Raw genomic sequence first — 9766 nt, 5'->3', positions numbered from 1 at the left:
CAGTTAGTTTGTTTTTTGATGGAAAGAACGCGACTTTTAAAATTTATATAATTTGGGTCTCCAATTCTGATCATTACACAACAAATACGTTCTTATTTTATCTGACTTGGTGATTCAAGAATTGGAAGTTCCAAATTAAATCAAAGATTTTATGGCAAAGGCCGAAAGTATGTAAATTGCTGATTTTTATGAAGTATCTAACATGTAGAGTACGGCTACTCTTGAAAGATCACTTAGGAACAAAGTTGGATGGCAAAAACTATAAAAAAGAGGAATGCATACATTGAAGAAGCGACAATACCATGTCTTTCTTCTTTCAACAGAGATGTATAATTGTGTTGCACCAATAAATCATTAGGATTGATGGTCCTGTTTATTTTAGTTGTGTTTTGTTGATTCTGGTATTGCCATTGAGGAGGAGACAGAAAAACTCAAGACAATTGATAGTATCTTCCTTGAGTTGCAGAGAACCAAATACTTGGTGTGATACATCCCGCTGCGATCTATTTCATGCAAGTGAATTATTTTTTTGGCATTTATTCTAACTGTACTTTTATTACATCAGAGAAGAAAATATAATTTCATGAAGTGACACAGATACTTTTTGCTGTTATAGACACTAGATATGTATATAACTTACGAGGATTCATCAAAGCTCTGTAGCTTGAATAACCTCGAATAGAGTCCTTCTCCAGTTGTTATTAGGGTTGAGTGGGATCCCATCTCTACAATCTTACCCTTGTCCATGACAATTATGGTATCCGAATTTATTACTGTGGAAAGCCTGTGAGCTACCGTAATCTGGGTAGTCCTTGAACACAAGCCACTATCCTCCTTGAGATTTATTGCTTTTAAAGCGCTCACAATAGTTCTTTCCGACTCAGCATCAAGAGCACTTGTTGCTTCATCTAGGAGTAAAATTGCAGGCTTCTTTAGCAAGGTTCTGGCAATGGCTATTCTTTGCTTTTGACCTCCTGAAAGCTGGCACCCTTTTTCCCCAACAACCGTGTTATATCCATCTGGTAGATTACTTACAAATTCATGTATGTTTGCTTCTCTGGCAACCTCCACTATTTCACTTTCAGAAGCCCCATTGTGTCCATAGCAAATGTTGTCTCTTATAGAGCAGTTAAAAAGAAGTGGTTCTTGTTGTACTAGCCCTATTTGAGTCCTCAGCCATCTTAGATTATATCCCCGTATATCTCTCCCATCGATTGATACCATTCCTGCCCCTGGATCATAAAATCTTAGTATAAGGGCCAAAACAGAGGATTTTCCTGCACCACTTGGTCCTACAAAAGCCACCTTTGATCCAGCTTCAATTTGTAAACTGAAGTTGTCCAGAACAGTGACTGCAGGTCTTGAAGGGTAGTTGAATTTTACATGTTCAAATTTAACTTCTCCTAGGATCCTCTCCGGTTGGGAATCATCCTGTGTATCTGGTTCGATTTCGGTTTTCCGATCAAGCGTTTGGAATGCTGGGGTTAGTACATTGATAGCTGAGATGACAGTTGGGATCAGTGTATATAATTCTGTGATAGAGGGAACAGTGAGAGAAAAGATTTGGTATGCTCGTATTCCATTTTTAAAGGTGGCTTGACGTCTTTCAACTAGAATTGTTGTATACCACAGAGCAACAGCATGTGCAATGTTCCACAAGCAAAGGGAGAAGCCTTGAACGATCCCGTATTTGATACTTTCATTCCGGTACTTTCTCATTGGAATTTCCTGAGATGTCTTTGCTTTCATGATTACATGTTCTTCATGGCAAAATGACGCTATAGTCCTTATGTTGGCTGCAGACTCAGATGCAAGAGCAACAAGCTCAGAATGTGAAGCAGCATAGTCACCTGAAAAGCCTTTGGCAGACTTTGCTTGAATGAGACCGCCAATGAAGTGGCAAGGCATCACAGCCCAAGCTACCAAAGCCATTCTCCAGTCGACATACATGCTCACACCTGTTGCTATCAATATGGAGGAAATGCATTGCACAATCACAGCCATCCGATCAGCAATTATGATTTTGACCAGGGCAGTGTCACTGATGATTCGCGAAGTTAATGAACCAACCGTGTTATCAGATCTATCAAACCAGCCTACTTCGTTACGGAGCACACCTGCAGCGCTTGAAAAGATTATTATTGACTGCCATTGAGAGAGAAATTAGGTTAATTGTGATATCTGATACCTTTATATAGAGCATGTCTGAAATTCGCCATGGCCTTTTCTCCAACTACTCCATAGAAGTAATGCTGGATTGTGTTACTGAGTAATGAAAGCAGCCCTATTGCAGAGAAGAAGGCTGAATAATAGCCAACCTTCCTTTTTGCATCAGGATCGAAGTATGCAACTCCAATAGTGATGATGCAGTACCCGAAAACTGGCTTCGACACACCAGAGAAAGCTGCTGCAGCTGAGCCAAAAGCAATCTTTGCCATCTCCCTCGGTTTCAGACCAAACCAGATTCTGAAAAATATATTTCTTTTTCTTGTCTCTTGTCCCTTTAGCTCAGAATCCTCCATGGGATTTATTTGAGTCTCTCTCTGCTTCTCTGAGAGTTTAGCTTCATCAGTAGAATCTCCTTGGTGTGTACTCTTGCTTTTGGAAATTGTGGTGCTATCCAGTGAGTAATTAAAACCGGTTAGATTTCGTCATTTGCCACTCTTTGGTTAATGACATGCGTAAAACTGAACATTAAAGGGCTCATTACCTGGATTCAGGAGCTGCTTCAAGGTTCTGCATGCTATATAATGCCCTATAGAAATCGCTTTTGTCGAGCAAATTCTGGTGTGTGCCTGTTTCTACAACTTGTCCGTTCTCTACTACAGCAATCATATCTGCGTTTACAACTGTTGAGAGTCTGTGTGCAATCAAGAAGACAGTCCTTCCCTGCATGGCTGTTTCAAGTGCTTCTTGAACCAGCTTTTCTGACTCGGTGTCAAGGGCGCTAGTTGCCTCATCAAGCAAAAGGATGGGAGGATTCTTAAGAATGGCTCTTGCTATTGCAATTCTCTGTTTCTGGCCTCCTGATAATTGAACTCCCCTTTGTCCTACCTGGCACCAACAAAATAGTTATGTTGTTAGCGGAAGAATTTCATCTGCCAAACTCCAAAACTGAAAGGAACTAAGTTCTTCCCCACTTTTATTGTATGAATTTAAATTACTATTAGTTCTTATCTTTCTCTCCCTCTTCCCTTGTTTATGTCTAGTTATATGGAATTGAATTATATCAGAATATGATGTGTATAAAGTATGTAAATTCACTCAATGAAAGGGAAATCAAACAAGGCATTGATTTCATTATAAGATTACCTCTGTTAAGTATTGATTCGGCAGCTGAGATACAAAAGTGTGTGCATTTGACATTTCAGCTGCCTTCTGTATCTCTTGATCATCTGCATCCATTTTCCCCACTTTCAAGTTATCCTTGATGGTGCCTGCAAAGAGTGACGGTTCTTGGGAAACGAGCCCTATATTACTCCGAAGGAACTTCAGATCAAGATCCTTGATATTGTGACCATCAATAAAAACTTCTCCTGGAAAGGTATTAGAAAACGTTAGATGTGGCATCACCCTTTTGCATACAGTTTACAAATCCACTTTCAAGGCTGTCATAATATATAGCATTTTTGCAAGCAATGCATTAGTCTAGTATTAGAATGAATTATGTAACAAAATAAACAGAATATAACTATATTCTGCCAACAACAAAGAAGAGTGAAAAAGTCATAATACTAACCTCTAGCAGGGTCATAGAATCTGTTAACCAGGGAAATAACAGTGCTTTTTCCACAACCACTGCTACCAACTAGAGCTACTGTCCTTCCTGCTGGAATTGACAAGGATAGTCCTTGAAGGATAGGTTTCTCCGGTCGAGATGGGTAGGTAAAGTATACATCCCTCAGCTCAATGTCACCTGTGATCTCGGTAACCTTCCTCCCTTGTGCTTCATTGCTTATTAAAGGCTTTCTTTGTATCACTTGGAAAACTTCATATCCTGCTGCTTTTGCCTGGTTGAATATTTGCATGTCTGGTGCCGCGTAAGTGATGGATCTGCAATTCACAAAGGAGAGTTTTGTCACATGATATTCAACCCTTTTACACCATTCCAAATGTTTCTTCCTTACATGGCACCAAAGAGGATGCTCATCACTGCAGCTATAATGTTTCCTCCCTTCGCTCTACCGGCTGTCACGACAACGGCTCCAACCCATACAATGAGAGCCCAGGAACAGAAACTTACGGTTTGAAACATCCCTGTTCCAACTCCCTTCACAAGCGCCTCCCCTTTGCTTATTTGGAACTGTTTCTCCATATTCTCTCTGAAGGATTTCATTGCAGAACTCTCTCCCACAAAAGCATATACTGTTTTTATGTGTGATATTGTCTGCAACATCAATACAAACAACTTCATTTTGGTATCTTAATTATCAGTGACTTACTATATCACTATATGATACTAACATTATTTGATTCATCTATGCGACACTAGACTTGTGTACATGTATACCTGCTCTATCATAGCTGTAGCTTCAGAATGGAAAAACATTTTGGTCGTTGAAATGGTGTTCATTTTCTTGGTGTAAGTTGCTCCAATCATAAGAATAAGCGGTACAACCACTAAACACAAGAGTGACACTTCCCAACAGCATATGGCAGCAATCACAATTCCGGAAAAGAATGTTGAACAGCTTGAGGTAAAGTGACCCAACTGTGAGTAAGAAAATTAACATGCAAATTTCAGTCATAAAAGAATGATGTGATTTAATGATGTGGGAGGGAAAAGGTGAGTCTAACCTTCTCACCAATGGCATCTTGTATGACACTCATGTGTTTGCTTATTCCACTAATGACTTTTCCACTTGTTAGCTCTGTATCAAATGCTCCTATCTCTTGACTAAGCACTGCTTTTAGATATGCTATTCTTAGGCGTGATAACTGCCTTTCGCTTGTATACATCCAACATCCAATCTCTGCCAAAGTTTCAATGTCATCACGGTGAAGTAAAGTTCACAAATACTCGAAGCTTAATGCAGCTTGTTGAATCACAAATGTAGTGTTTCTCTTACAATATATATTGTTTGGATCTTATGATCACTTTCCTTTCTTTTCTTTTTTTTCTTTTTTGGGGTCTGGTTATGAACCCTTGGCTGCTAAGTCTTTTAACATGTTTGCTCTTCAAATCTTTAGTTGTTACTTGTTCATATATTAATGGTTAACGTGGTAAACCAGCTGATATAGTGATATCTGTGCTAGAAAAGGTGATAATGATTAAAATTTGTGCTTATAATGTAAATCTCATAAGGGTCCTATATTTATTGAATAAATAAATTCTTAACTTTGGCAACGGGGATCTATATCACACGCAGCCTAATATAGGGGAAAACTTTATTCCTTTTAATTTCTAATTAATACGTGTCTCAGTCGTTTAAATGTAAATTTAAATTTTCTCATATATCACTATAAAAATTATTTTCATAACAAGTACTTTTAGAATTGCATGAATTTTGTTAGGGAAAGTATAAAGAGGCAATGAAATATTTGTATAATGTGTGCAATAGATTTAAGGAGTATTATAATCATTTGTGTTATCTTTTTTCATTAACTAAACTTTTTACGATGAGTGGTATCATGATATAGTATTAAATCTGATGTTCATTTTGTAACTCAATATCCATTGTACACATTGTACAAATAATCTATTATTTCCCTAACGGAATCCATTTTGTTAAGCCTTGTTCCTAAATTTTCGCTTAAGTTTCAAATTGGTCATTATTGCATTTTCAATGACCTCAAATTAGATCTCAAATTTTCACTTTATGTATTACTTAATTTGCTTAATATTTTTTTTAATGGCTTGTTGACCTGATATACTGATGTAAACAATCAATGTCATATATTAAAACATGAGTTGACCACGAATAAAAAAGTGATAACATGATAATAAATGGCACGTATTATATTGACATAGACAGTAATATCATGTATCTTAACATAATTTATGCAAATATCACTGAAATATCATCATTGCAAGTGATTTAATTTAGCCACTTAAATTTTGTTAAACTATTCAATCTAACCTATATATTGAAAAAATGAAAAATTATTCTCTATATAATTGTTCTCTTTTTTTATTGAACTAGATAATTCTCATTGCTCATATATATGTAAAACTATTGAATAATCATTCTAAAAGTGATAACTATTCAATAAAAATAAGACATGATCATAATTGAATCAAACTAAGCTTAAAATATGTAACCTGGTCATAATGACAAAAGGCAGGTTAACGTTCCTTTGTTTTGTTTGTTTGTTTCCTTAATGAATGAGACCAATAATCTTTTCAAACTCTAACGATATATATGATGTTCAATGGACTAACGTGAGTGATGAAATAAAAATTTGGAAAATAAATTGAGACAATTAAAATTTAGGACCCAATTTAAAGATTGAGCGAAAATTTAGAATCTACTTTAAAATTTAACTGAGTTTTGTTCGAGTATATGTGGGTGAATGTGTATAAGGACTATGCTTTTTAAATTTTTTGGTAAATTTTCTTTAAAATTTAAATAACAATAATAAATATTAAATTTAATAAGGACACTTTTTTAATAATAACAAGTAAATAAAATAAAATAGAAGTATTTTAATAAATGAAAATTAATTAAAAATAATAATTTAACCAAATAACATAATGAGTTACAAAATAATAATTATTTCTAGTTAATATTTACTTATTGTTAAAGATTATTGATAAATAAAGGATAAGATTATATAATAATACTAAATTATTTGATATTATATCATTATGTTTTATTCTATTAGATTTTATACCATGAGGCCCTATCCGATATGCTAAACCTATCCTGTTAATTCATTATAAGTTAATTCATTATAAATCAACTTGTATGGACTAGAATTTTCATGAAGAATTTTTGAAGTCAAAATGGTCAAAAAGAAGCAAAGTTTGAATTGAAAACAATAATCATTAATTTACTAGATGTTGAAAATTTGGAAAATAACCAAGAACATTCAAGAGAGTAGTATAACTACAACATTCTACAACATTGAAGAAATTCAAAATCAAATTGAATTGAAATTGGAGGACAAGCAACCTAAATTAGAAGATTGTGAAAACTACATGAATGCAAATTGAAGGAAGATTCATGAAGACAACACATAGCATGATAGTCATTACAAAATTGATTTTTGATTCACAAATTATTATTTTAGTAGGAAGCATTGCCTATATAAAGGCACATATGCCTTGTGTATTGTATGTGTGTGTTCCATAATGAAAATGAGTATGTTTTGAAATTCTCTCATTTGTTTTATGAGTGTTAGTGAGTTTGAAAGATGAAAATATGATAGCGTCATTTATATGAGTGAGTGATCTTAGAGCCAAGTAAGTTGTGGGTATTATACTTACAATTGGTATCAGAGCTGGTTAATCCAGTGCCTGGTGTCTGGAGTTTGTGAGGTGTGAGAGAGTTCTCACATAGTTGTTTATTCATAAAGTCAGTATGGCAAACACTTTCAATATTGTGTGGTCCGGTCCCAAGTTAGATGGGAAACTTGATTATAGTTATTGGGAGACTTTGATGTCCACCCATTTGAAGCCCCAGAACCTGTGGAATTTCATTGAACCAGGTTTGCAGGAAGAAGCAGATGCTGCCCAACAGAGAAGAGATCAATTGGCGCTATCTCAAATTCATCAAGGAGTAGATTATACGGTATTTGGCAAAATAGCAAATGCCAAAAGTGCAAAGGAAGCATGGAACACGTTGAAGCTATCATACAAAGGCATAGATAAAGCTCAGAAAGCAAAGCTACAGTCTTTAAGAAGAGAATATGAAAGGTACGAGATGTCTAGCTCAGAAACCGTTGAGCAATATTTTACTCGTGTTACAGATCTTGTCAATAAGATGAGAGTCTATGGAGAAGATATGCCCGATAGTAAAGTGGTGGAGAAAATTCTTCGCACCATGCCGATGAAGTATTACCATGTGGTGACTACGATACTAGAGTCCCACGATATGGATACTATGACGATTGCAGAGTTGCAAGGAACCATGGAAAGCCACATCAGTATAATACTGGAGAAGTCAGAAAAATCAACCGAGGAAGCCCTGAAAAGCCGAGTGAATTTCAACAACGTTGCAGAATCAAGCCGTACACAAGAAAGACGAGGTCGTGGTTTTAATTTTCAAAGTAGAGGCAGAGGAAGTTTCAGAGGTAGAGGCCGTGGCAATTACAACCAAAGAAGTTACAATAATTTTACACCACCTAATCAAGGAAGAGGTGGAACGAATTTCAGGCCTGTCAACCGAGGAAGAGGTCGAAGCAATTTTTATCAAGAAAGAACCAATTTCAATTGCTTTCATTGTGGAAAGTATGGACACAAAGCAGCAAATTGCAGATTCAAAATGGTGAATAACAATCAAGCACACGTTGCAGAAAATTAGCATCAAAATACTGATGACAATCTGGGTACTCAGACTTTATTTTTTACAAGTAATTCATATGCTAAAGATGAAAATATGATAGCGTCATTTATACGAGTGAGTGATCCTAGTGCCAAGTAAGTTGTGGGTATTATACTTATTATTGAAGTTTGGTAATAGTACAAAGATCCCTATTGATGAAGGAAAAGGGCACATACCAATTAGATTGAAAGATGGTTCTCTGAGTTATATTTCTGATGTTTTCTATGCTCCTGAACTTGATTACAATTTACTGAGTATGGGACAATTATCTGAGAAAGGATATAAGATGATAACTTATCATGGATATTGCACTGTGTTTGACAACAACGGAAGGTTCATAGATAAAGCAAAGATGACTTCAAACAGAATGTTTCCATTAAAAATTCAACATGTTAATCCCTCTTGCATGAGTTTTGAGATACTTGATGATAACTGGTTGTGGCATATGCGGTTTGGGCACTTTCATTTTTCTGGCCTAAACTACCTATCAAGAAAAGGACTTGTTTCTAGTCTACCACGGATTCATATTCCCAATTGTGTTTGTGAGATTTGTCAACTGGGAAAGAAGCACAGAGATCCATTCCCTACAGGAAAGTCATGGAGAGCTAGAAGATTACTTGAAATTGTGCATTCAGATCTCTGTTCTGTAGAAGTTCCAAGTAATAGTGGTAGCAGGTACTTTATCACTTTTATTAATGATTTTAGTAGATATACATGGGTATACTTTCTGAAGCAGAAATCAGAAGCATGTGATGTCTTTAAGACATTCAAGGCATTTGTCGAAAAACAAAGTGGCTATAAAATCAAAATTCTCAGAACAGACAGAGGAACAGAATATCTTGCGTGTTTAGAATACTTTAAGCAACACGGAATTCAACACCAACTAACAACTAGATACACTCCTCAACAAAATGGAGTTGCTGAAAGAAAGAACAGAACCATCATGGATATAGTCAGATGCATGCTCAAGTCAAAACAAATGCCTAAAGAGTTTTGGGCAGAAGCAGTCACAACAGCAGTTCATATTTTAAACAGGTGTCTAACAAAAAGTGTTCGTGATAGAACTCCAGAGGAAGCTTGGAGTGGAAAGCGGCCTTCCATCCATCATTTCAGAGTCTTTGGGTGTATTGCTTATGCCCATGTACTAGATCAATTAAGGAAGAAGTTAGATGACAAAGGCGAGAAGTGTATCTTTATTGGCTATAGCACAGACTCAAAAGCATACAAGTTGTACAATCCAGAAACAAAGAAAGTGATCATCAGCAGAGACGTGACGTTTC

At 35.9% G+C, this 9766-nt stretch overlaps 1 protein-coding gene across 1 annotated transcript in view; it reads right to left on the bottom strand.

Annotated features, from left to right (window-relative positions):
* Positions 1 to 348: 348 nt before the first annotated feature.
* Positions 349 to 9766, bottom strand: part of LOC107470179 (ABC transporter B family member 19-like) — a 14191-nt gene continuing 4773 nt past the window's right edge. The window contains exons 3-10 of the mRNA XM_016089565.3: positions 4798 to 4973; positions 4511 to 4711; positions 4128 to 4387; positions 3740 to 4053; positions 3313 to 3536; positions 2711 to 3054; positions 2189 to 2616; positions 349 to 2117 (exon numbers count right to left, since the gene is read on the bottom strand). Coding sequence (XP_015945051.1) covers positions 637 to 2117; positions 2189 to 2616; positions 2711 to 3054; positions 3313 to 3536; positions 3740 to 4053; positions 4128 to 4387; positions 4511 to 4711; positions 4798 to 4973 — 3428 coding nt within the window. The 3' untranslated portion in view covers positions 349 to 636. The remainder of the gene's footprint in view (positions 2118 to 2188; positions 2617 to 2710; positions 3055 to 3312; positions 3537 to 3739; positions 4054 to 4127; positions 4388 to 4510; positions 4712 to 4797; positions 4974 to 9766) is intronic.

This window comes from Arachis duranensis, chromosome 10 (assembly GCF_000817695.3).
Source record: "Arachis duranensis cultivar V14167 chromosome 10, aradu.V14167.gnm2.J7QH, whole genome shotgun sequence".
Taxonomy (NCBI): Eukaryota; Viridiplantae; Streptophyta; class Magnoliopsida; order Fabales; family Fabaceae; genus Arachis; species Arachis duranensis.
Note: the sequence above shows the minus strand (reverse complement) of the source record. Positions and strands in the feature narration are given on the sequence as shown.